Source organism: Heloderma suspectum, chromosome 2 (genome assembly GCF_057233095.1).
Source record: "Heloderma suspectum isolate Gila_16-S chromosome 2, 16-S_ref, whole genome shotgun sequence".
NCBI classification, from domain to species: Eukaryota; Metazoa; Chordata; class Lepidosauria; order Squamata; family Helodermatidae; genus Heloderma; species Heloderma suspectum.
In genome coordinates, this window is record NC_139459.1 from 309871678 (window position 1) to 309898920 (window position 27243).

General features: G+C 41.6%; 1 protein-coding gene and 1 long non-coding RNA gene across 2 annotated transcripts in view; one reads left to right on the top strand and one right to left on the bottom strand.

Annotated features, from left to right (window-relative positions):
* PLXND1 (plexin D1) overlaps window positions 1–23823 on the top strand; it is a 237682-nt gene extending 213859 nt beyond the window's left edge. The window contains exons 27-36 of the mRNA XM_084840269.1: window positions 887–1043; window positions 1861–1964; window positions 2851–2914; window positions 9351–9385; window positions 10409–10513; window positions 12385–12548; window positions 13719–13866; window positions 18699–18839; window positions 19313–19387; window positions 21159–23823. Coding sequence (XP_084696395.1) covers window positions 887–1043; window positions 1861–1964; window positions 2851–2914; window positions 9351–9385; window positions 10409–10513; window positions 12385–12548; window positions 13719–13866; window positions 18699–18839; window positions 19313–19387; window positions 21159–21275 — 1110 coding nt within the window. The 3' untranslated portion in view covers window positions 21276–23823. The remainder of the gene's footprint in view (window positions 1–886; window positions 1044–1860; window positions 1965–2850; window positions 2915–9350; window positions 9386–10408; window positions 10514–12384; window positions 12549–13718; window positions 13867–18698; window positions 18840–19312; window positions 19388–21158) is intronic.
* Window positions 10188–27243, bottom strand: part of LOC146354953 (uncharacterized) — a 35619-nt gene continuing 18563 nt past the window's right edge. Inside the window, exon 4 of the long non-coding RNA XR_014788552.1 lies at window positions 10188–12480. This is a non-coding gene — a long non-coding RNA (uncharacterized LOC146354953). The remainder of the gene's footprint in view (window positions 12481–27243) is intronic.

The following is a 27243-nucleotide window of genomic DNA, read 5'->3' on the forward strand; positions in this document are numbered from 1 at the left end:
TGATGGTGTAAATGAGAACAGGTTTTTGGCACTGTATCTTTTGCTGCCTTGCTGCAGATTCCCATAACTAACTGATCTATAATTTATGATGCGGAGCTAAGGAGGGTAGCAGCAGTGCCCTCCGTATTAACTTTCTCTTTGCAGAGATAACTCCATAAGAACAAATTGGGAAGTGCTGCTGACTTTGTTTAGAAGCAACTGTAATAAAATAAATGTGGAGTTCCTGGGCGATGGTAAATCAGGTCCCTACAAAGATATCATCCATAGCACCCCCACCCCCCAAAGTGTGGGTAACTTGATTCTCTGTTTAGAAATTCTTATTCACATTATACTTTTAGGTTTTGAGAACAAGCAAGGTCAGAGAATATCCTGTTGATGCTTTTATGATGACTAGACTTGTACAGTTTGTCATCATTGTAAGTGCATCAGGTGCCATTGCTTTATGCTATATATATATATATATATATATATATATATATATATATATATACTCATTCATTCATTCATTCATTGGTGCTAAATCTCAGCTTTTCTTTCTATAATAAGGTGAATTTGTAAAAGGAACTGATGTTATGTTTCCTACTCCCTACTTGAGATGGTTCCTGTATTTTGTTTAAGTTTATATTATTAAGTTCATGGATAGGACAATTCAGGGGGAGCTTACACTGCTATCTCTCATGTTCTCCTAGCTGTTTGAATAAAACAGTCGATTTCAATGTACAGGGCTGTAAATCAGCACTTCTCACTAGGTTTAGAATTCATCTCTTTTTTAGTAAATGTATGTAGTCTGCCAAGAAATTTTTTAAAGCTCATAGCTCACAGGCCTTTTTATGTCCTGTAATTCATGCATATTACCTAAACCCTAAGCACCCATCTTTCTCCACAGAATCTTAATGTGTCGTTCCAAGGCTGTGGAATGGACTCCCTGAGTGTTCGGGTCATGGATACAGACACTCTTAGCCAAGTTAAAGAGAAGATACTTGAAGCCTTCTGCAAGAATATTCCATATTCCCAGTGGCCAAGAGTGGAAGATGTTGATCTAGGTAAAATACTATTTTCTCTACTCAGGAAAACCAGTCCTCATTTTTAGGATATGAATGCTCATCACGCACAAACATAATGTAAGGAGCATCCCCTCCAAATATAAATGCTGGGAGAGGGGTGGACAATATGGTGGGGCTTATGGGAGACCTCAGAGCATTCCCTCCTCAGAGCCACAAAACATAAGATACAATTATGCAGAAAATTGAATTGCCCATTGGGGAGGAAATGCCTCAGCTGAAACCAGAAAGAGATGCATGCAAGCTGAAGGCAATATGTGCCTGTATTTTTTTTTTTTTAAATTAGCTTACATTGTCTTTCTCAAGCTGTGGTGCAGAATATACATTTGAAATAAACTGAATTTACTTCCACATACATGTGTTCAGGATGAGATATTAGTTAAGCAGAAGAAATTTGTTTTTGTTTGTTTTTAATCTAGATAATTGGAAATCAGGTGTATGCTTTTATTCTGTACTCAGATTTCCTTTCTTTACACATTGTAGACATTTGTGTACATTACTGGAATTGGGGTAGGATGCACAACACAAGAGAAGCATAATGTCAGAATACAATGCAGTGATTGCATTTTTACCTACTTGCGGTAATCTTGAAAGATTTCCCACAGTAGGTGCTTGGAGATCTCTGTATTTGAGTTTCATGGCACAAGAGTGCCCATAAGAGCTGCAAACTTTAATGCTGACGTGCCTGTGTCAAACGTGATGTCAAACATGGCATCAAAATAAGAGAAGCCATTTGCATTCTTCTTAGCATGTGCCGTGTTCAGGCAGGGTTTCCATTTGCTCCATTGTCTTTATTTAGAATGGTTTGCCACAAGCACTGACAGCTACATCCTTCGGGACCTTGATGACACTTCAGTGATGGAAGATGGCAGGAAGAAACTGAACACATTAGCACATTATAAGGTAACAAGTGTGAATGCTCCAAGAACTTCCCTTCCTTTGGGCCTGCCTTTCCTCAGGGACACACCACAATTTGCTTTCTAAGCAGGATTAGCAGAAGCAAGCAGGAAGGTTGCCATAACTGCATGAGACCTTCCGGGGAACAGACATCTGCCCTGGCGAGAAACTTGTTAATATTGCAACACATCGAGACTAATTAAACACTCTTCATGCAAAACAAGTTATTGCTGGGGGGGGGGGGGAAGCTTCTTTTTCCCAGTGGCTGCCATCCATCCTAATTAAAATTATACCATTCCTCTTTCCTGTTCACAGTGATGTTAGAGTTCCCATTGGTCTCTTCTGGGAGCATAGTTTGGTCCTTTTTCACTTTCTTTTGAGGAAATAATTTCATTTGAAGTGACAGTCAGATAATTTAAGCCTGCATTCGAAGTCATTTCACACACAGAGAGTAATTTCATGCAAATAGTCATCAGAGTGGGCACAGGACCACTTCTGCAGTGTTTGGTGTTGGATCTTGGAGAAGCAACTTCACACATATTGTATGGTGCTAGGCCCAAGTGGTTGCATTATGACCAGCCAATCATATGGGTCACTCATATGTGAATTAGGGCTACATCTGTGGTTGTTCCACAGCAGTGTTCTGGAGTAATTCCCACCAAGGACTGCATATGCAAAATGTTGTCATAATGAAAAAATCATGAATTTTGTAGGAAGGATCTGCAAACAGAATATTACATTTCTGCCATCTCCTGTTCATGGATTTTTTATGCAATTTCCATACAGTTTTTATCATTCTGGTGTAATGTTTTGCACAGCATTATAATATGATGTAATAAGGGGCTTGTTCCTAATGGACTCTTTATTTATTTTGTCTCCCCCTCACACATAGATCCCTGAAGGTGCCTCTCTAGCTATGAGTTTAACTGATAAGAAAGATACCACTTTAAGTAGAGGTAAGTTGTTGGATTATGTTTTCTTGGATTATGTTTTTTTCAGGGAGGGGTGTCCCCCAGAAGGTAAAAAGTAAAACCTTTCAGATCACTACTTAAAGATGTGGCACTGAGTGGTGCGTAGTTTATTCCAAATGTTGTTTTTGTTTTATTTGTTGTACAAACTTTAGCCATAGAGGTTGCATTGGCCCCAGGGCAAAAAGCAGCTGGCGGAGCAATTTTAGCAAGAAGATGATATGAGGGAGAACAGTTAAGAACTGCTTCCCCTGGTGCCAGCTTTCTGCTTTAGTTTGCAGCTTCTTTTTTTCTGTATTTTGTAAAACAAAACACAAATCTGAGGCAAATTACATGCAAGTGCATGTACATGTGATATCACTACATTATAATAGACTATATTATATTTATTATCAAACTGTGGCTGCAATCTTTTGAAAACATGTTAAAAACATGAGGTTTGCCAAGCAAAGCATTCTGATGGCCAACTAGATGTGACGCTGAATGCATCATTAGAAACTACATCAGGGTGTAGTTGTTGTTTTTAATATAATATCACCCCCCAATTTTCATGCAGCACATGGGGAGAGGAGGTTTAACTCTTCCCTCTCCAGGTATGATCCTGATGAAACTCTCTCTCACACACACACACACACACACCCTCTATTATTAGCCCTAGGGGAAAATGCTTCCATTGGTGCCAGTGAGAGCTTTTTGTCCTAAGGCTAATAGCAATGGGGAGGGGATATTTGTTAGAATTTTGGCTGGGGAGGGAAAGGTTAAAACTCACCTCCACTCCTCCTGTAATCTCAGTGAAAATCAGGGGCCCTCTTACAAGTGCAATCTTATACATGTCTACTCGGAAGTAAGCACGCTGGAGTTCCATAGGACTTACTCCCCGGTAAGTGACAGTAGGATTGCACTGTTAGATTGTTTATTCATCTACTACCACTGCTCTGGCAAAACCAAAAGTTGAAGATAGGGCTATGAGATCGTCTACCTCGATACTCAAGGGCAGGGCATGGAAAACACAGCAGTAATACATTCTAGTGCAAATCCCAGAACTGTGACCCTTTTGTCTGGATATTGTATTCATGATATGCATAGTGTTCCAGTAATCAAAGTGTCTTCTGTTTTCTTTATTTCCCTCTTACCCCAGAGAGCAATCTTAACCAACAAGTTGTGTTTCTGCCCTATGGTTTGAGCAGGTGGTTCTGACCGAAGCTTTCATCTGTAGAATCTTTCAGTTGTAGAAGGAGCACAAACCACAGTCCTCCTTCCAACTGGAATTTGCTCCATGGTAAAAAGCAATGTGTACATACTGGAGCCTAGGCCTGGAAACCCTGTTTATATCTCCTTTTCTTCTCTTTTTACCCTTCCCATATTATTTTCATATAGTGTAAGTGTCCACTCTCATCAAGTAGAGCATGGGCAACTTGGTTTTTTGAGTCACCCAGTCAAGCTACTTGGGGTATTTAAGGGGTCTGGTATATTCTAAACCCCAGAATGATGAAGCTCACCCTCAATGACCCGCCATGACAATTTTGCAAAACAGTTTTCTGATAAAATTGCTCACATTTACTCTGACTTGGACTCCACATTAAGAGCAGAATCCATGGGAGTGACTGAGTCATCTGCTTGTCCAATTTTTATGAATAAATTTTATCTTCAACCTAATGATGTATACAAGTTACTGCAGAAGTGAGACTAACCACTTGCTTTTTGGTCTTGTGTCCATCCTGGCTGTTAAATGCTGCCAGAGAGTGGTGGTAGTGATCATAAGTGCTTCCTTGCGGTGGGGTTATGCCCTTGTATCATTAAAGGAATCTGTGGTAAGACCATTATTAGAGAAATCATCACTGGATCCCACCATCCTAGATAATTATCAGCCAGTCAACTATCTTTTTTGAGCAAGATCCTAGAGCAAGTATAAGCAACTGAACTCTAGGCTTTCTTGGATGAAGCTGAGTATTTGGATCCTATCCAATCTGGGTTGAGGCCTGGTTTGGGGGCTAAAACAACCTTGGTGGATGACCTATGCTGTGAACTAGACCAGGAGAATCTATCCCTGTTGGTTCTGCTGTACCTCTCAGTGGCATTCAGTGCCATCAACCATGGTATTCTTCTGGGACATTTGGCTGTTACGGGACTCAGGGCCACTGTTCTAAGGTGGTTTCAGTCTTATTGGGCTCAGAAAGTGGTGTTGAGAAATTAGTACTCAGTCCTTTGGCTATTAGCCTATGAGATTCCTTTGGTCTCTATTTTACCCCTATGTTTTTGCAATCTGCATGAAGCCTTTGGAAAAGATCATCCAGGGTTTGTGAGTTGGATCTCATTAATCTGCTAATGATAACCAGCTTCATCTCTCCTTTTCAACTAACAACTAAGAAGGCTGTGAAAGTTCTTATGCCTGACTGCAGTGATGGGTTGGATGTAGGCTGACAAGTTGAGAATCACTCCAGACAAGACAGAGGTGCTGTTGTCAGTAGATAAGCTAATTCTGGACAGAGTTTCAGTTCCTCTGAAGGATCAGGTTTGTAGTTTTGGAATGCACCAAGATGCTATGGCCAGGAATGGTTTTGCCTAGTTTTGGCTGGCTGCACCAGCTGCGCTCTTCCTAGAGAAGGCAGATGTAGCTATAAAAATACATGCCTTGGTCACCTCCTGACTAGATTACTGCAACATGCTCTATGTGGGTCTGCCCTTGAAGAGTGTTTGAAAACTGCAGCTGGTGCAAAATGTGGTAACCAGACTATTTTCTAGTGTACATTTTTCAAGACTATATTATACCAGTCTTACTTCAAATGCTTTGGCTTCCAATTTGTTTTTGGGCCCAATTCAAGGTGCTCGTACATACCTATAAAGCCATAAATGGCTATGTGAACACTGCCTCCCCCCATATGAACCTGTCCATAGGTTGCAATCATCTCCCAAGGCCCTGTTCCATCACCAAAAAAGTGATGTTGGTGGGAATGCGGGACAAGACTTTTTCTGTGGCAGCACCCCAGCTGTGCAATTCCCTCCCAAGAGAAGTTAGTCTAGCCCATCCCTGACAACTTTTAGGCAGGCAGCAAAAACATTTCTACCGGGCTTATAAGGGTTTTTAATTTGCTAAAGGTTTTTACTTTGCTGCTCTTGGTTTTAATACTATTTTAATTATGTCATGTTTTCATTTGGTTTTTGTGGCATTTTGCTTTCAAAACTGCCTTGGGGTTCTTATCGGGGCAAAAAAGTGGTATAAATAAATAAAGTAAGTGTGTTTTCTATGGGGAGATGGGAGCTATGGAAAGGGGTGGGTTTTTCTACTTGGACCCTAAGGGGAGAAAGGTGAATTCACTAGAGTTGTACTAGAGATGGGTAGAACTGGAGCCATATGACTACATGTGCACACACCTGCAAAAGGTTTGCCAGGCCCGGATTTTTCTTCTGAAAGGCCACAAAACCTTTTGGACCTTTTCAGAATCCATTTTGGATTCTAGTCAGTACCAAATCCTCACTACAAATGCTTATGCCATAATCAACCCATTAGTCGCTAAGGAGTAACAGCCCTCTGTTGGCATTTTCACATGTGAGGCTTACACTGGTTCTTGCTTCAGTTGGCATTGTAACGCAAATGTAAATCTTACGTTGACAGAAGGTTCATTCGTATTACAAATGTCTCCCTCCCACATCCTGTTCTGGATTAATAGTGATTAAACATTTATATCAGTACCGCAAGAGTAACTCAAAGGCAATTTAAGTCTCATTTGTGAAGATGTTCTTTGTCTTTCTGCTCAAGGTGAAAGCACTCATGAAGCTATGAGAAATTTCTATAGCTTGGAAGTACACAGCCCATCATCATGACATTGCTCAGTTGTGACTGGGACTTAACAAGACTTACATCTCTGTGACAGTTACAATGATTAAGCTACAGTAATTTATGTTGTTGAATTCTACCATTCATCTAAAAGTCTTCAATATCCCCCACAAAACTGAGTAGGATTGATGGCTAGACAAAGAGACAGAAAGGCAGAGGAGAGACACTTAGCGCCCTGTTCACTTCAGTGTATGACATTCTCTGAATGGTAGCCAGCAATCTGAGATAAAAAAATTGGTGTCCAAAGAGCAGCAAGCAGTAGTTTGGCACAGCTGTAAGCGGGGCCCAGGCCTGGAGCCATCCATAAATATAATATAGCTTTGGTCATCAGACTGGATGTTATGAGGTCATCCTTTTCACTGTTGCTAAATAGGCTGGTTTGTTGACCTATGTACTTGAATGGCTGCCTTTTCTGTTGTGCTGCCAATCTCCACCAGCTTCAGATACAGGGAAGAATGGCTTTTAGCTAGGTAAGAGGTCTGCAAGTAGGCAGATCAAGTTTTCAGCAGTCAGTAAGGCACTTTGAGACAGAAAGTGACAGACACTTCAAAACTGATATTAAAAAAAAACCCTCAAAGATCACCAAAAAAGAGGAAAATACAACTTATCCTGTGCTATTTTGCTTTTCTCTCAAAAATAAGGCCTCATAGAAGAAATACATGGCAGTCTGAAGAGGGAAGCAGTATCTGTTTTTCTTATAGTGTAATCCTATACATGTCTACACAGAAGTAGGGATGCTGGAGAAATTCCAGATTAATTAAAATTAGCTTGGATTTCTAAGTATCCAACCTGTGGAATCCCCTGTGGAGTGACCCCCTCAGGCCCCGCGGAATCTGTAGACTTTTGGATGTTTTTTTTACTTTCCCAAAATTTACCCATATAAATTCATAGGAAAATATGTATGTTTCTGCTGAGGAAACATTGAATGGAATGAGGGACAATACGCTAAATGTTACATACTAAGGCAAATTATGTAAATACTTAGGTAAATACTTACATAATTATTTGCATATTTTTCCGCATGCGGGGGGGAATTGCATCCGTCTGTGGGCAGACAATGGAACAAAAGGCACCTGACAATCTGCAAAACACAGACAGTACGGATTTGACACAGTCCGTACATCCCTTCACAGAAGTAAGTGTGTATAGGATTGCAATTGCCTCAGGCTGCAATCCTATGAGCGAGGAGCTCAAACGATGAAGCACTCTGATCTGGGAGGCTCTGTTTTGCCCAGAGCCCTAATAAGCTCTTGCTGGCAGGGCAGGAGGAACATCACAGGCATTGTTTGCTTCATCTTGCCCCCAAAAGGGAACATCAGTTAGAGGAAACTAAAAGCCTATCAGATTTCCCTCCTGTGCTAGGGGCGTGGTTGGGAGCTGGGAGGGCTTAAGATCCCTCAGATCCTCGGCCACTTTCTACCCACCCAACTGCACACTCCCAACATGCCTATTTCCCCGCTCTACGAGGTCGGCTTCTGGCTAGAAAGAGCCAGGAGAGAGGCTTCAACATTAGAAGAATCTCTCCGAAGTCGGAGCTCTGATTAAGACTTTGGAGGGTTTTTTTCTGAACTGTGGCCCTTACATTGCAGCCATAATGGTTTAATTATAGTGCACTCCTCTTGTAGCAGACATAATGGTGTGAATCACTGTATCTGGTGTAAGGTAGATGTAAGCAGCAAACTTTGCCATTTCCACCTGATTAACCTTGTCAAATTCAAGCAACTATCCTTAATAAGCACACACAGTTTAAATGGAGTGTACTACATTGATTTTTTTTACATATTTCATTTACAGTTTGGCATAAAAATCTATATCGAAACAAGTTGATGCAAGTCTGATGCAGGAGTAGTGGAATAATGTTAGGTTCCTCTTTCTGTTTTAAAGTAATCTTATTATATTGCTATAGCTGAAGACTAATGCATTTATTTATGTAGGTAGGTATGTATGTATGTATGTATGTAGTATATGACCCCGGTAACAAATATCCTACTTATCTGTTTATGTATTTATCTATATTTCATTTCTATACTGCCCAATAGCCGAAGCTCTCTTACATACATACATTAGTTTCCTCTACCTTAGCCTCCTCTGTATGAAATAAGTGAGGATTCAGAGTGGGGTGGGGTGGGGTGGGGTGGGGGAGGATTTGACTTGAAATCTTCTCAACGAGTCAGGTTGATTCTCTCTTAAAGTCTGTTCAAACAATTTTCAAGGAGTTGACAGATGTTCAGTGGTGAAGGGCAGCAAAGGCCAGACATTTCTAGGCAGGTATGAAGCTTACCAACTGAAGAGCAGGACTGGAAGCCAGTATGCCCTTCGTTTCCTTCTTCATTTAGCTACTGCATCAGGTTGTCAAATTAGAAAACATGGATATTACCAGACTTCATGCAAATGTCATCTGCATTGGTTAATGTTTCATTGGTTAATGTTACTTAAGTTCTGAGTGCTGTAAGTATATCATGTGTTATTGCTGTTGGTTATCCCCAGCAACAAAAATACTCAAGTATTCCTTCTTAGAAAAGACTTGCTCTGCAAAATAGCAAGTTAAGGTTTTTTCTTTCCTTCATTTCCTTCATTTTTTTCTTTCAGTGAAAGATTTGGACACTGAAAAATACTTTCATTTGGTAAGTATCCTATTCCAAGAGCAGTCCAGAATAATGTCTCTCCCACTGTGGGTGGGCCAGGGATAGTTTCCTTAGGGGACATTTCTCCCTCTCTCCCCTATTTCCTTTGTAAGAAATGTCTGTTTGGGAATTGTATCCACACACCCAGAAAGCATGTGTGAGACATGGTACGGATAAATTAAGGGAAGTTCCAGCACTGTATAAAACACACGCGCACATGCACATATATTACAACAGCTTTATGCAAACGTGTGGACATAATTACTTCACCAGATTTGTTTGATGGGTGGGAGGCAGGTCTTATCCAATGAAATTTGCCAAGTGTGTTTGTTATGAAACAAACCCCCACCTTCCTCCTCCGCCTTAAGGCAATGTACAGTGAAAGGGCAGTAATTCTGCACATAGTTTATTGTCAAAGGCAAACCTAGGAATGCTTTCCATGTGTACAGTGTATGCAGACTGATGCATTTGTCAGCTGGCCAGCTTGTTGGCCTCGGATCAGACCCACCAAGGGGGGCGATTGAGACCCCTGTGATTCCTGCACTGTTTGTGTAATAAGACAGTAATTGAACACACATTACGTTTGGCAGGGAAAAGGGTAGAACTCAAGTTTTTTATCTTTATCTTAATCATAATCTTGCATATATTACTGACATATTTTACCTTTATAACTGCCAGTTACCAGAAGGGAAACGAGCATTGTGTCTGGTGATGTTTCAGACAGCTTAATTCATTGTAAACTGAATATACAGCAGATATCTTCATTCATTAAGAAGAGGAAAAGAAAAGGAACCAACTGGCAAATAGTACAATTGATTTTTAATATTGCTGCAGTGTTTATAATCTGAATGCTCTGGTATATAACATAGGATAACATTCTTTTGTAATATATGAATGCTCTGTTAGCAGCATTTATTTAAAACAAAATCATTTTACCAATATATAAACCACTTTGGGATTTCAGTGAGAAGCGGTATATAAATATTGATGATAATGATAATCCTGTCTTTTTGCCATTGTCAGGTCCTTCCCACAGATGAACTGAATGAAAATAAGAAGTCCCATCGACAGAGTCATAGGAAAAAGGTCCTTCCTGAAATCTACCTGACCAGATTGCTCTCCACAAAGGTAGGAAACACTAGAGCTGTGTTCAGCCCACCTTGTATCTACCTGGTACCAAATCTCTGATTCCACCAGTCTCCTTTAGCGCATATTCCAACTTTGCTTTCCCAATAGATAGGAAAAGCAGTTGGCACAAATCAGGACCTTCAGGAAGCATCCCTGTACTGCCCAGCTTTTTATGTCTAACACCCAGCAAATAGCTGAATTCATTTATCTATCAAAAATGGGAAGAATAGTTGTAGTTCAGTCTTATGTACATTTTCTCAGAGAATGCGTTCCACTGTGTTTAATGGAGCTTACTCCCAAGTAAGTGTGCATAGGTTTGCTGTCTTAGCCTGCAATCTTAAACATGCTTACAAGGGAGTAGGTCTCATGGAACTCAGTGGAACTTACTTCTGAGTAAATATGCTTACAACTGTACTGCTATTTTATTAACTCAGATGAGCACACTTTTAAAGATACATCATTTATAATAAATCATGTTTACCCATATTTTATAAATGGGAAGAGGGTTTTGGTTCTTTTCTTACAGGCCCTCAGAATAGAACTACACACTACACTATAATACTGCTTAAGTGTTGGATTATTTTTGTATTTTGTTTTTAAGAATTAGGATGTGTGTATTATTAGGCTTTATGGTGTTTTATTGTAACTATGAGGGCATTGGCAAAAGGGTGTATAGTATATATCACATTGATGTTAATATATAATTTTAACATGCCTGTAATAAAATCCAGCAGCCACTCCTTATAGGCAAATGTGTTTCTAGAGCAGAGGTGTTTTGAATTGGAGAGGGAGCGTTTAATCTTTGCCCTGCCTGCTGCTCTTCCCCTTCGACTTTCCACTTACTCAGCCACTTTTCCCTGTGAATTTCCAGATACGTGTTTGCAAGATTTGAATGTTTTAAATGGAAAAATGGCTTATAAATGTCTAGAATAAATTTTGGGCAGTTGGACTGGAGTTTCAGTGAGAAGCAGCAGGTGGTGGAAGGGTTAAGCACTCCACTTCAAATCACCCATTTGCAGATTAGGTTACACATGCAATTAGGTCCTTATCATGCGTAGAAATGATTGATAGAAGTATGTAGGCTTGTTAAAAGAAAATTGTGTGGATCTGTTTGCAAAACTGGACTAAAACATGACAGAAAGTCCCAATCCACTGTGTCTTACTCCTAGCCTACATTTCCGAACATTCAATGCTATTCTTTAAAATATGATTACACATAACACAAGTGGAGGTTCCGCTTCTGCTTCTGCTTCTTGTTTTGTTGTTTGAATGTAACCGGAACACTACAGGGAATGTTATTATATCTCCTCAGCTCCTGCGTTTCACATTCATGAGAAGACTGCTGGTCTTGCTAGGGTCTCAGACATTGGGCAGGACAAAAGACAATGTCTGGGAGTGTTTGATGCCGTGGTGGTGAACAGTCCAGTCTATATTGAGAAACCCCACTTACAGCATCTGTACTATTGCTCTTAATGGACTTGGACACAGTACTTGGCTTTCAGCCGGCCTGCAATTCCAGTGCTTTGTGATTCATAATTGGAGGAGAGATCATAAGAGTTGCCAGGGGTCTGTAGCTTTTCCCACTGTTTACCACACAGAATAGTCACAGATGTGCTCTTGGATTCCAGCAAGAGAGAAGGAGAATCCTAGTGCCAAAAAAGATTAAATGCAAACTAAAGCTAATTATATCACCATGCACAAAATGAACCCGCCTCCCACTACAGGCTCTGCTTTGCCTGTTCCTTCACTCAGTCGTTTTATAGCAAGCTTTCTTCACCTTAGTTTGAAAAAGAAATAGTTGTGTCTTAATAATATTGTAGTCACCATAGTTGCTGCTTGCTTAGACCAAATGGAATATTCTCATTCTTCAGGGCACACTGCAGAAATTCCTGGATGACTTATTCAAAGCCATTCTGAGTATCCGAGATGACAAGCCACCTGTGGCTATCAAGTATTTCTTTGATTTCCTGGAAGAGCAAGCAGAGAAACGGGGGATCTCTGACCCAGACACAATGCACATTTGGAAAACCAACAGGTTAGGAAAATAACTTTCATTATTTCTGTCTTTCAGAAACACACACTTATACACATTTAGTAACTCAAAATAATCACAGGTTATATTATTAATCACTAGAATTATTAATAAGAGTATGCAATGAAGGCCATAATGCTTAAGAGAGAGAGCTGGGGAGGGGGAAGGGAGGAGTAATCATACTAAGGGGAGAACAGACAGCATGCTAATTTTTCGTGTGCAAAGTCTGAGGTGGACGGCCAGCAGGTTGGGATAAACAAACAAAGAAAAAATTCTGCAATTCTAAATATGCTTATGCTCGAGTAAGTTTCATTGATTTCAGTGGTCGTTTCTCAGGAAAAATATACTGAAAGAAATGGGAGGGAACTGGCAAGAGAGCAGGAAATGGCTTCAGGACTGCTCAGCAGTGGAACATATATACTCCTCAGAGAGAGTGATGCCTTTCAAGTTTTCACAGGGGAAACAACCGTTCCAGCTCCAAATTCAGAAATAAATAAAAACCGAGTACCAGAAGTATTCGTATGAATATAGATTACCACAAATGTCTGTGTAAATGCATACAGTTCTAGGACAAATGTAGACAAACTTATTAAAGATGAGAAAAAGCTCATTGGCTCATAGGTTATCCAACCGCATTTGGCAATAATCAGTAGTGTCTTTTCCTATTAGTTATATCTGTCCTAAGCAAGTAGGCACTCACAGTAAAGCTCTTCAAGGGCACATGCATCCATGTTTTTTGGCAAGTGTGGCAGCAGTACTAGCTGACAGCCAAGAGATTAATAAACTATAGCAGCTTATGTGGGTGAACGGAGAAGTGTTCACAGAATCTTGTGCTGCTTCTTTCCATGCTGTGACAGTTTCATGCCATATATTTTCTGAGCAGTAAGGCAGGCAGCTTTGCCAACATAAAAATAACTTCTGGAAGATCAATATCTGTGCTTTCAGAAAGGCAGAAAAATTATAATCCAGGAAGAAAGCACAAAGGTCAAATGGTGAATATCACACATGGAAAACATTCCCAATCCCATCCATTCAGAATCCCGCTGTGTTAAGTTCCTACCATGTATATTTTATTACTCCTATAGTCCTATGCAATTCCCACTGCCCTATAATGGAGAGTTGAATGATTGATAATGATAACTATGTCTATCAATTGTGTGTTTACTTGTGCAGCCTACCTCTGAGGTTTTGGGTCAACATTCTGAAGAACCCCCAGTTTGTCTTTGACATAGACAAAACTGACCATATAGATGCCTGTCTGTCTGTTATAGCCCAGGCCTTTATTGATGCTTGCTCCATATCTGATCTGCAGTTGGGCAAGGTATGTAACTAAGGATTAATCTTCATTTCCATAAAAAAAAGTCTTCCATTTGTTTTGCAACTAGTGTCAGCCTAGCCAGGAACAGGACAGGGCAGGTGGGTAATTTATCTGTAGTTGTAGGCAAGCAAAGAAATGGGCAAAATGAAAGCTATAGAGTGATATTTTAACAACATGTAAGCTGTTACGTACACTTTCTTCCATCATTATTATTAATAATAAAGGCTGGGCCTTTTCCATGACAGCACCTGAATGGTGGAACTCACTACTCTGGGAAATCTGGCAATATAGCTCAGTTACTGAGTTTAACCAGCAGGCCTTGTTTAGGCTCTTTTTCAGGTATTTTTGTTTAGTTTCAACTTCAAAATCATGTCATCACTTTCTAGTTTGAGAAGGCAATGATAAAAGTGTGATTTCAGGTTGAAAGGTTGATTTAAAATCATTTCCACACTGTTGGAATAAAAGTTGGTGCAGTTTTAGATGTGGTTGTTTTCAAATTGGCATTTTCATGCCCAATTCTTCACAGAGGGCATGACCAAAGCGCATCTATTTCTGTTAGGATGCTTAATATTTTATGCCTATATGACTGTGCTAAATCCACTTTAAAAGCAATGGCACCATTTTGAAAGCAAAATCACCTGTTTACCTGCCACCAACCTAAATTCTTTCATAAAGATGAGGCAGAGGCAATAATTTAGGGATCAATATGTGTCACACCAATTCTAATTCTCTTTCTTCAGACAGTTGAAAGGGGGAAGGGAGTGTTCTCCACTCTCTTCTTCCTCATCATCCAACTAGCTGGAGGTTATATGCTATGTTCTAATGGAGTCTAGGAAGCTTCCTGACCTCAGGAAGCCAAATGCTGATTTATGGAATGGATCTTTTGAGTGCTACAACCATTAATTATAACAAAGGCCTGTTTGGCATTTTTTCACCTTGTAGCTAAAATGGAACCAAATGGGACCATTTTGTATACTTCCTTTATGATTATGCTGAGGACTGGGGTTTAAATAAGTGTGCAGTCCTATGGGATGTGCCCTGGCTTCCCATAAGCCTCCGAACTTGGAGGCTTACAAGTGCCCTATACAGAGTGGCAGGCACCTTGCACCTCCTGCTCTGCATTTTGGCTAGAGGGGTGATTTCGCCCGTCTAGCAGAGGTTTCAGGGAAGGGGAGGAAAGGAGGCTGGGGACGGCTGGGGATACCTCGTATTCCCACGTCCCCAGTCTCCTCCTGTCCCCGCCTCTGGCAATGCCCCCTTTCCCCTCCTAAGAGCTCACATTTGTGAGCTTGTAACAGCAGAGAACAGCAGTTCTCTCCACGCTGGTTGTAAGGAGGGGAGGGAGCAGGGAGTGCGGTTTCGTGGCTCCAAGCTTGGAGCCCTGTCTCTGAGCTCGGATCCAGGAAACCAAAATACCCTGTGACCCCCAGATGCTGTTTAGGGGAGATAGGATTGCTCCCTAAATCTATTTTTGTTAAATTATAATGTTTTGACTTTGGGTATTCAAGAGATTGCACCCACCTTCTTATAGACAGCCTTACCTGGCCCTTTTTTTTAAAAGGACCTTAATGCTCAGTTAAGTAGATTGGTTGCTCATAGTATCCACTGCTATGGAGTTGAGGGTCTAGGTTGGAGACAGAGCTCTGACCTCGGACCCAGGAGTCCGAGTTCCCCACCCTCTCCCCCTTGCAGCCAGTGCAGAGGGAACCATGCTGGCTGCCTCTCCAAGGTCACAAAGGTGACATTGAAGGGAAGGGAAAGGAGGTGGTTCTTGGGGGGGGAGGGGGGAGACTAGGGCAGCCAGCTTACGATATATCCTCTGGCCGCCTCAGCCTCCTTCCCTCCTGCTCCTCAGAGTCTCAGCTAGACAGGTGAAATTGCCCGTCTAGGTCTAGCAAACATGCAGAACGGGAACAGCATGGAGGCAAAGATTGCCTCCGTGCTGCTCCCATTCTGCATAGGATTCCCAGCCCCATCTACATAGCACCGCTTTCACCCTTCACTCCGTTGCAACTGAGCAGCATTTCAGCTTCAAATTAGCTTCTGTTAGGATACACTAGCAATGTTCTGCGGGCTTCTGACAGGAATCCCTATAGGATTGTGCCATGATATTACCACCTGCAAACCAGGTAAAAGTAAGACTGTTTAAAGCACAGTTAAAGCTAGGGATTATCAATATTTATAATTAATCCTTTGCTTTAAGTGACATTTGAAACTTTCCAACATAAATAAGCTCAATTGTCCTCTTTTAGCAATGGGAAAGAGTTGTCTGCTGCAGTTAGGTAGTGTGGAGGGAGTGCGACTATATAAGTCCACGTATACAAGTAAATAATGGGGGTGTTTGGATGATCATGGGGGTAAAAGAAGCCATCATGCTGGGACTCTTCTCCCCCCACCCCCTCATGGCCACCTGCATGGCCATAATTTGCATAATTACCCTCACTGCAGCGCAAGTTGCCATTTTGTCTGAACCCAGCACTTGGTGGGGGTGGCTTCATACCCACCCTACACACCTGTACTGCACGTCGTGGGTTGTAGGATGGGTACAGAGCCACCCGCTGCACACCATGCGCCAGGTTCAGAAGACACAGCAACTTCAGTGTGGGTGATTATGCAGATTACGGTCGCGCATGCAGGGGCAGGGCGAGAAGCCACAATGGCTTCTTTTACCCCTGCGATCGTCTGAACCCGGACAATATCTCCGGATCAAAGCCATAGACTATTTGAATGGACCTTATTCTGCTCCTATATAAAAGCTCCCAAAACAAGATTCAGAGGCAAGAATAGAATCAGGAGCAACCTCATTCTCTAAAGTAGAAAGGTGTGCGTGTGCGTGTGTGTGTGTGTGAGATTGTCCTTCTTATGGCTCTGCTGAGTTTGGTGTTGACATTTGAAATTTTCCAGCATAAATAACTTTTATTAGGGAATGTTGTAAATCAGTGTTGGCACATATTCAGTGTGTGCAATGCAGAGCTGCAGTGTGGAAAGGGCCTGTGCAAACCACCACAGCTGAGCTTTTTACTCTGTGCTGAAAGCACTGGGAACTGCTTCATCAGGAGAGATTAATACGGGATGAAGTTCTAATGAGAGATGTGTGTTTTGTGTATTTGAGTTTCTGAACATTTTTTCATCTGTTATGAAATATCTACATTTTTTCCTTGTCAAACTGTAAGTTAGGGTAGGGTAGGTCGGCTGGGGTCAGACAGCAGATGGAAATGTTTTCAGAAATACAATCACATAAAAGAAGGCATTGTTGAGTAAAGTGGGGAAAATAAATTCCTAGCATCAAAATAAAGTTACATATGTATACAGTATGTCATACGTTTGTGGCTCCATTCTTGTTCTTTTCCCATGATTTAAACACCACTAACTTCAGTAGAGTACCTCAGTAGGCTTATTCAGAAGATTGTTTCCCTTCTTTTCTCGAGGACTGAAAGTTAGCATCCATTAAAAAACACACACACAATGGCCCAGTTCACATGATCACAGCTGGGAAAGAAGCCATGGTGACTTATTTCCACTGCTGCACATGCCAGGGGGATTAGCGTGATTACTGTCGGCAGCATGGCTTTTCATGTTGTGTAAACCAAGCCAAGGTTGGCTTGTTGCTGTGGTTAAGAAGCCACCCCAGAACCCTACAACAGCCCACGGCTTAACCAGGACAAGCGACCCTGGCCGGGTTTGCATGACATGATGAATCGCACTGCCGAGGGTAAGTATGTAATCCCCCTGGCACCTGACCGGCACGTGCAGGGTAGTTAACAAGCCACCATGGCTTATTAACCACCTTGCAGTTGTGCAAACCAGCTCAATAGGTAGGAAAACTGGTGGGTTGAGCAAAAAACAGGGATCAGAACTGGTGTGTTTACTCAGCTTTGAACATGGGCATCTTCACTTGTAATTTGCCAGCTCTTATTAGAGTAATGCAAAGGTCTACCTCCTCTTCCTTGCAGTGTTGAAAGTACTGTTGGTATAGATCAGGGATGGGAACATTTTCCATCCTGAGGGCCACTTTCCCTTGAGGCTTTGATCCTCTCATTTTAAATTCAATCTGTGAAGTTACAGGGTTCACAAGATCTGTTTTCTGGGGATGGAAGGGCTTCACTCATTTTCAGGGATTTCCCCTGCCTCACACACAGCTCACCTCACTCAGCAGGGTCCCTCAACCATCTGTGTAGCATTTTCAGGGAGCTGGTGGGGCTGCTGTGGGGAGGGAGGGGGCAGAGAAGTCCCCTTCTGCCACTGCAGTTGCCCATGCCTAAATCTGGACCTAACCCATCGTGTGTTGTCTTTGGGAGATTGCACCCAACTTCCTACAGAGACTGTAGGGCAAGAAAAGGAGGTCACAGGCTATTTGAGGAGGCCCCGTGGGCTGCTTTTGGCTGACAAGCCAGAGGTTCCCCACTTCTGGTATAGTTCAGCATTTCCAGTGGTGAGAGATCAATTGAGCTGCTGTACATTGGTTTGCAAGTGGCATTTATAGTGAAATCCAATTGTAATATGTCATCCGCCCTTCCTCAAGAAGCTTCTAAATTCATCTAGGAGCCTGATGACCATAAAATGTGCTGCTGTAGGTGCGCATGTCTGCAAATGCTTCTAGTTAATTATATTTATTGCATGCTTTATTTATACATGTGCAGATGGGTTCTTTAACATGCCACCACCTTTCTGCATTTTAAAGAACAAATTGCATATCATTAAGCTGCTTTCTTAAGCGCAGTTGCATATTATGTGCTTAATTTGGTGCCATTATGGCCACAGAAAATCAGGTAGCTAAGAAGCCAGTTATCAGCTGATAAAATATCCATGCATTCTTTCTGGATTTCCCTCTCCAGGACTCACCTACTAATAAACTATTATATGCCAAGGAGATTCCTGAGTATAGAAAAATAGTGCAGAGGTATTACAAACAGATCCATGACATGCCACTTCTCAGCGAACAAGAAATGAATGCACATCTAGCGGAGGAGTCCAGGGTAAGAAATTAGCTTTCACAGTGTATCCATACCAGAATAGCAGTAGCTTATGACATCAGCAGCAGAATGTCATCCCAGAATTTTGGGAACAAGAACTTTTAGTCATATCCAAGACACATAAGATTGATTTCAACTCTATGTAAAGATTAAGTTCTATAGCCAAAAGATGCTAAGTGATATTATTTAAAATAATATGAAGAATAAAACATGCAGAAGCAAGTATAAACCAGTCAAGGGATTGACCTTGATTACACGACAGTTTCATTTCTTTTCCACAACACATAAGTTATGTATGCCACATATTAATTAACTAACTTAGAAGAAATCCAGACTTCAAATATGCTGATGTTAGCTTAGAGCACAATCAAATCCAAGTACCATTTTAGTGCAATTGATTTCTGTCAAATAGAATGGATATTGCTTGGTGTATGTTGATTAATATTCTTCCCCTGTTCGTTTTATCCTTTATGAAGAAATATCGAAATGAGTTTAACACCAATGTTGCTATGACTGAAATTTACAAATATGCCAAGAGATACCGCAGTCAGGTAAGCCTTTTCCTTTGCCTAATAGACAGAGCCAGTTTTCACTTTTCATTACTGATTCGTATGATCTTGGGCTGACATTGGTTGACTGTAACCAGGTTATGTTTGCATGGATAGGGAAATGGTCATGTGATGTTTCATCATGTGCCCACTGCATTGAGCCTTTACCACAAGTCCAGATTTTTTCAGTACATACTGATTTTTCAGTACGTGCTGTTTTATCAAAATGTGCAAGCTTTCAAGATCTCTTCATCAGGCAAGATGTTACAAAAAGCAGGTTGTGGGGTAGGAGGGGCTGCTTGATGATGACATCATGGTGACTACATGATCACAACCATGAAATAGAATGGGAGAGGATGGGTCTGCAAACTTACAAATAAGGCTCTAGCAGGTGATGTGATGATTTCAGCTTTCTGCTGGACCTGCCCCAGGACCACTGAAAACAAGGAAGGCAGGTGTTTGTTCCATATGCCAGTTTTTTCAGTCTTAGTATTCACATAAAGTTTGGAAGCAGTATAACTTTAACATAAGAAGCGTAGTGTAATTAAAACACTTCTTAAAGTACCCCCACCCCATTTTTTCCCCATACAACTGCACTTTCTACATTTTAGGATTTCATGCCAAAGCTTTAAAAGTATGATCAGAACAGTATCTAAAATCTGAAAAATACAGAATGGGTTTGATGTTATTTCTATACAGTGAAAATGCACAATGGTTAAGCTGTACATTTGAGAGGATTTACTCATAATTTTAGAGCATCTGTGTCTACATACAATTGCTGTTGCTGTGTTATTTGAAGAATTTCCTTATATCAGAGACTAGAAGAAGGTTTAGCAACATATAATTTGCCACCCTCAATTGCTGTAAAATACATATTTGCATGGTGCCCATCCCTGACCTGGCCACCAGGGTGAAAACCTAGCCATGTTATCACATTAACAGTGCAGTGCTATGCACGTGGGTGATTAAAACACGGTGGCCTAGGTCAAACGTTGATGATGTTGATACAAAACACCCAGAGGTTATCAGACCAAGAACAGGTGTTGCGCCTGTTTGCTACCTCCTTCCCTTCCGTCTTCCCTTCTCTTACGCATCTTAATGCACTACTTCCAAGGTTTGTTAAACTACCATTACATCCAAACCGAGAAACTGTGGTTTAAACTCTAATTATATGCAATGTTAGTCCTACTTAGAGTAGACCCATTGAAATGAAACAGTCTTAAGTTAGGACTAAAATCCCCTTCATTTCTGTGGGTCTTCTCTAAGTAGGACTAACATTGGATACAACCCATTGACTTCCAAACCATGTTTTGTAATGCAATTTGTAGTACAACAGCAGTACGTTATTCACAAAATGTGGAGATATTTGATCCTCAGAAGCTGAACTTAAACTGAAAGCTGTAGTATTGTCACATAGCGCTCTTCCCTATAACTCACCTGCAGAGTATTAAGGAGGTAAGGCAGTGTATCATCATTCACTGCCTTACCTTCTTAATACTTTGTGGGTTACTACAAGATGGGGAAGACAGATGGGCTTAAACAGGTGAGTGATTTAAGATCTTGAATTACATGAAGTAACCAAACAGAGAAAATATTATTCATTGTCTCTTAGCCTTCAGTCCTGTAACACTTTCCTTGGAAATACCCAATCAAATGCAATGGAGCTTACTTCTGAATAGACATGCATAAGATTCCGCTGCCAGAATGCAAGAATCTCAAACCAGCTGCAATCTCAAATCCAATTATTTATTTATTTTAATTCCTTATTCCTCAGATAGTGAATGCATTGGACTCAAATCCCACGACAAGGCGCACACAGCTGCAGCACAAATTTGAGCAAGTGATTGCACTTATGGAAGACAATATTTATGAGTGCTGCAGTGAAGCATAGGTGGCAACCTGGACTTTTTCTTCCATGTCTAGAAGTGACCTTCTCTACAGTGCACTGTCTTTTAGGGGACATCCTTTCAAAGTATGTGTGTGTGTCAGTATGTAGCCTGTTGTATGTATATGGTGACTAAGAAACCAATTTGATGGTTGGTCTGGCCAATCTCTTTAAACCATCTGGCGAAGTGAAGGTTGTCCACCAAACAGCTTGAAATCCCTTATGTGATCTGCACTGCATGACACCCATAATTTATTTGCTCTTTCAGACAGAGGCACAATACTTGCACCACCAAATGTAGTCGTTTCTTCTAAAGAGCTCCTACACTTATTCAAAACGGCTGTCTTTCCCTTCATTCATTTTCCCAGAGAGAGTTTGGTGAATTAGATATCAGGATATGGAAACAATGCTGAGGTGGTTAAGAGAAAAGCAGAGACACCTCAGGGAACAATGAATGAAGGTTTCTAAAGGCCCTCGGAGCAACAGTGGAATTCCCGCTAACAGTGCCCCTCTTCCTTCTGTGTACTTTAAATATCAGGGAACCCATTTACTGTACACAGTCTGCTGCATTAGATGTATTTTGTGCCTTTTATTTTTGTACTGTACATATAAGCATAACCACACCTTCATCCAAGTTGGAAAGAGGTGGGGAACTCACAGACTAGACAATGCAGTTGCTTCCTAGGTAGTCATGACATGTGAAAGCACTTTACCCCACAACGGAAATGGCTATTGCCTTGCTGGAGGGATCGTTATTGTGTAGCAGACAATGTTGGAAAAGAACAAATCAGTGCAGCTGTTCCCACTTCCCAGATGTTTGTGCAGACTGAATTGCAGTCCACAAATTCCCCTCTAAATGCCCATCTGGCTCAAGAAATAATTTTCCTGAGAAAGAGAAAATATACACTGAAAGGGTCAAAGGGATGCACTTCCTTCCCTTTGTTTTGGCCCCCAGTACTTTAGAGGGAATGTACAGAGCTGAATTCTTGGTTCAGCATAAATCCAAAGTTAACACAGTTGGCTTGACACAAGACCACTGGTAGTTTTACTGTAATCAAAAATGGTGTCTGTTCCTCCTCCAACTTCTATCGTAAGATAACATCGTTTTGTGCAGTATCCTGTATTTGCCGCATCATTGAAGTATAGTTTCCCATAAATATGAAGCCCCTTAACTGTTCCCAATATGCCTTTACACTGACTATAGTAGGAAGCATTATTCTCTCTCTGCTGTGAGGAATAACCACACTAGTCCTAGCTCTCTGTCAGAATTCCCCTTTAGTATCTTAGGTAGCGGCCTGGAGGCAATGGCCATTGCATACAAGGATGTCTGAACTTGCCACGAGTGCGGAAGCCAGTGAATGCTGGTGACAATGCCAAGCTCATAAACTGCCAAATAATGCTTTAAAAATACTACACTACCTCACCAAAAGCAAGGTCTAAAGGGGAGTTGCCACAGTTTATGAAGCTAAGATTTGATCACTTAGGTGGGAATTGAACAGTTTATTTTTTTCAGTCAAAATCGTGTTGTTATAGGTGTTTATCCTTCATCAAGTATATCTTTCAGAAATGCCTAGTATAGAATGTTATCTGGGGGACTGATGTGTCACAATGAATTTTATATATCAGTATATTAAAAGTACAGATTTTATCCAGTGCATAAAGAGGAATATAAGGCATGAAAAACAGAACTGCAAAAGATTACACTCACTGACGAAATCTACATGTGTTTGCTGAGAAAGTGGCTGCAGAAGAGAAAATTTAAGAATGTAGCTGGGCTACATTTAACTTTGAAAGAGATTTTTTTTCAAAATTCTTATTTTTTTGAACTGTGAAGAGCTGCCAATTATACACACACTCACAGAGGGCCAACTCAGGAATGTGAAAAGAAAGGCGTCTGGACCACCAGTTGGGAGGAGGAGGGAGTTGAAGGAAAACAGATAGGATTGGAGATTTTGCTAGCCCAGACTCTACAGACAGCTGTAATTTTGGGAAGCATCAGCACAGTTTCAGCACCTAATTGAGACTGCAGAGAGTCACTGTCTAGAGAGCCCTTAGGCCAGAGGGACTGATCTTTTTGTCTCCCTCACAGATTGGTATTTCCTGAGTGTGTGTGCGCGTGTGCGCGCGCGTGTGCTCGTGTGTTCCAAGCAATGTTCTTGGCACATGTATGTTATAGCATATGCTTTATTATTTAATTCTTCGTCCAAATATTTGCTACAACCATTGAAAAGAAATAAATTGTGTACAAACCAGAAACTGAGGGTTGGTGCTGTCTCACAGAAGGGGCCTTGTAGGCCCCTTCCAACCCTACTATTCTATGATCCATTGTAATATATTTTTAAATTTGTCAAGTTACTTGTGTGTGTGTTTTTTCTCTTACCTGCTGTTTAATGGAAGTGGCGGAATCTTTGGGCAGGAAAATATCTTTGTAATAAAACAAGGTGATCAAAATGGTGCGGGAGTGTTCCTTTGGAAGAGGAACAAAAGTAAATTAGTGCAGTTTGTCCTTCTGTAAATGCCATTAAAGTAACTTTGCCCGGAGGTGAGTAGACTTCATGCTTGTGGGGCCTACTTTGTTTTTTACTAGCACCCCAAAATCTACCAACCAGGTGCAAAAGACATACAATTAGAATTAAAGAATTCTGAGCCCAGGAATTCATTTTCAGTACCGGAACTGAACTGAGCTCACAATCTTTCCACACAAAAATCCATTCCTAGTTGCCCAACCCCAACAAGCGTTCTTCTTTTCGTCAATATAATTTGGGGGGAGGGGAAGAGTCACTTTGTTGTTGCTATTGTTAAACAATCCCAATCTGCCTTCTGCCTATCTCTGGACCAGCCAATGTACATGTTTTTTTTTCTGGGGTGGAAGATGGAAAGGGCATGAGGGATAAGCCCATGTCTGAACTGAATGACAGGGAGTATTTATTCTTTCAAAAAATGCTGTAGAGCCAGAACAAATTCAGCTCCCTGCTCCAGTCTTGAGGAATTGAGACACTAGTATTGGACCATGGCTATAAAATCGATGCGACATCTAACCTGAGGAACTCAGGCAAAGCCAGGACTGAGCCAGCACCTCCCCTCCCCCTTGCCTGCCTCCCTCAGTAAAGACAGCAGAAGAGCTGTTTAGAGGGCAGAGCTGCTGCTATCATACAGGGAAGCAGGCAAACTCTGGTGTGTCCAGCACTCACCTTGCTGTGTCTCCAGCTCCTCTGAAAGCCTGCCTAGGGGGATATAGTCCATGGGCCAATATAGTGACATCACTTCACGGTATTTTTGTCTGGTCCCATCCAGTTTGTGAAACACTTGAGCTTCACTGTTCCCCTTAGGAATCCACTTCTAGACCCAAGAGAGTCCCTTGATATTTAATTTACATAGAAGACAGAATTAGACTGGACATTTTTCAACGATGGGGAGGGGAGGGAGGAAAAAACACCAGGCGGAGTGTCCCCTTCTGTGCAACTCTCTCAGGTTTGGGTGTTGCAAATTTATACCTGCTCAGTTCCCTGGCCCACAGGCTCCCTCCTTTCCCTATCTGTATTTCCAACTTCACTTTATAATTCTTCATTTCTTATGTGCCCAGTGCCTATCATTTGCTCAGTCACTGCCTACTCAGTCCTGTTTCCTTTGGGAATCCCGAATTTCACCCCCTCCCCTTCTTTACTATAACAGCTTCTCTTGAGTGAACTTGTCATAGCTTTCCCATCCTCAGCCTGTCCTCACTCAGCTCTACTAGAGCTTCCCCCACTAGCCCATACTATCAGCAAAGAACTGGGCTGATGGTTGGTAAATACTACTTCCTTATCTTGATATAGTGTTGTCACAAAAAAGCCCACCTAATGGATTATTGCAATTAGAATTAACAATGGGCAATTTGCATACTGTTGAGGCTGAATCAGAAGAGAAATTACATTCTAGAAATCCCACATCTGGTATCTGGCAGAAAAACAGATTGATGTTCAAAGGGAAAGGTAGAGAACAGGAAAGTGACAAACTATTTTTCATCTGGCAACTGCAGCTCTCACTTGAATCACTGGATTTGTGGATTTCTCCACTTTTTGAGTTACTATGGATCATTGACTGAACATCATAGATCAAGGACCCCAAAATGGAAACTGAGCTCGGAAGTGCCAATAGACAATGGTCTGTGGAGACTCAAACTTAGGCAGCATGCCTGGATCTTTATAATAATGGTAGAGGATATTATCCAGTGAAGGAAATCATATGAGAAGAGCTAAACCTGCTGAAACTCTTAAACAACTACATTACAGGCACAGAACTCCTCCTTTGCATCAGATCATCCCAAGAGGGATTTTAGCAGCTCAAATGCATAAGGGTGCCCTCAGGTTTTTTTTTACAGAGGTTACTGTTCTTGTTCAGGTCTTTGTCTGCATAGAAATGAAGGAATGGAGGGGGAATTGAAACTGCATCTGCTGCAGTGGAGGCTGGTGACTCAGATGTCAGTAGTGGTGAATCTGCTCTGGGTTTCAGTAAGAACTCTAAAGGAACTAGCCAAGGTTCAGAGCACCTTGGATAGCTCCTTTAGAGTTCTGACTGAAACCCAGAGCAGAGTCACTGCCCCATTGACACTGGAGCCACCAGCCTCCACTAACCTGCTGGTCCCGTTTGTACGGACATGTACACCTACATCTATGTAGGCTGCTGTACACACCTTGGAAAAATGATGGGAGGGCTTCACTCACATGGGAACCTGTGTGCGTGGGCTCCATGCAAATGCAACCTTTGAATATGTGCAGGACCAACAAGTAAGATCTCAACCTCCCTCCACCCCCATGCATGCATTCCTATCCAAATCAGCAACTTGGAACTGTTGCAACAAAAAGGAAGGAGATACTGATATTTACCACAACAGGTCTGTGTTGTTTCACCTACAACCATGTGAATATTTTCACACTCGAAAGCAGTAACAGCTGGCTAAAATACTAAAGAGGTCACATAGATGATCTCCGGTTGCTGTTATTACACTGTGATTACCTAAGGAGAATACAATTCTCAGTCCAATTAAACCTCCATCAACCAAGATACTGAACCAGCTTGCAGTCAAGGAAAGCAATTTCACTCAGCTCTCACTTGAACGCTAGCTGGAGCAAACCTCAGTCAGTCTGCAAGGATGACAGTTATATGTGGCTAGTGACAGCTGTTGGCTTTCAGAAACCTTGGCAGGTGAAGGGTCTCCCACACCCCATTCCTCTTTTTAACCCCTCCCAAAAGGAGTGTTTTCCTTGGAGCAGGGAAACATGGATTAAAACCCCTTCCCTTTCATAAGGCTGACTGGGTGGCCTTAAATTACGCATTGTTTTTGTTATTAGCTGATTTTCCTCCCACCTTTCCTCCAAGGAGCTCAGGGGACTGAGCTTAGTTGCCCTCCTTTTATTCTCACAACAATCCTGTAATGCAGGTTAGACTGAGAACTGGAGCCTGTTCAAAGTTAGCCACTATGCTCCGTGGCTGGATACTTCCAGATGAGGGATTGGATCCAATTTAAGTGGATCAACCACCCTGGTGGAAGTGGACTTCCCTACCTCCTCCTACCCAATGCAGGCCCTCCAGTTCCCTGAATATGTGACACAGAGACTCAGAATACCCTGCTGGATGGGGAGAGCTGTGTTTGTGGGAGAAGAAGGGATTCCCAGAAATTGGGCAGAGGGATCTTCCACTAGCTTCCTCTCATGGAAGGGCCCTTCCTCTCGCAAAAGGCAGATTCTGGATCCAACCCAAGGTTTTTATTGTGCGATCATGCTGCCTCATTCATGGAATTTTACAGGGCATCCAGACCCTCCTATGCTTTCCCGGTGCTGCTTCCATCTTTTTTTCACCAGGAAAAAAAACATTAAGGAGAAAAAGACAGAAAATCTGCAGAATGTTTTTGATGGGTAGTGCTATGAGCTGTCCAGCTGAAAGTATCCACTCAGTGGGTTTTTAACCCTGATTTCTTCAGTCTACAAATCAAACT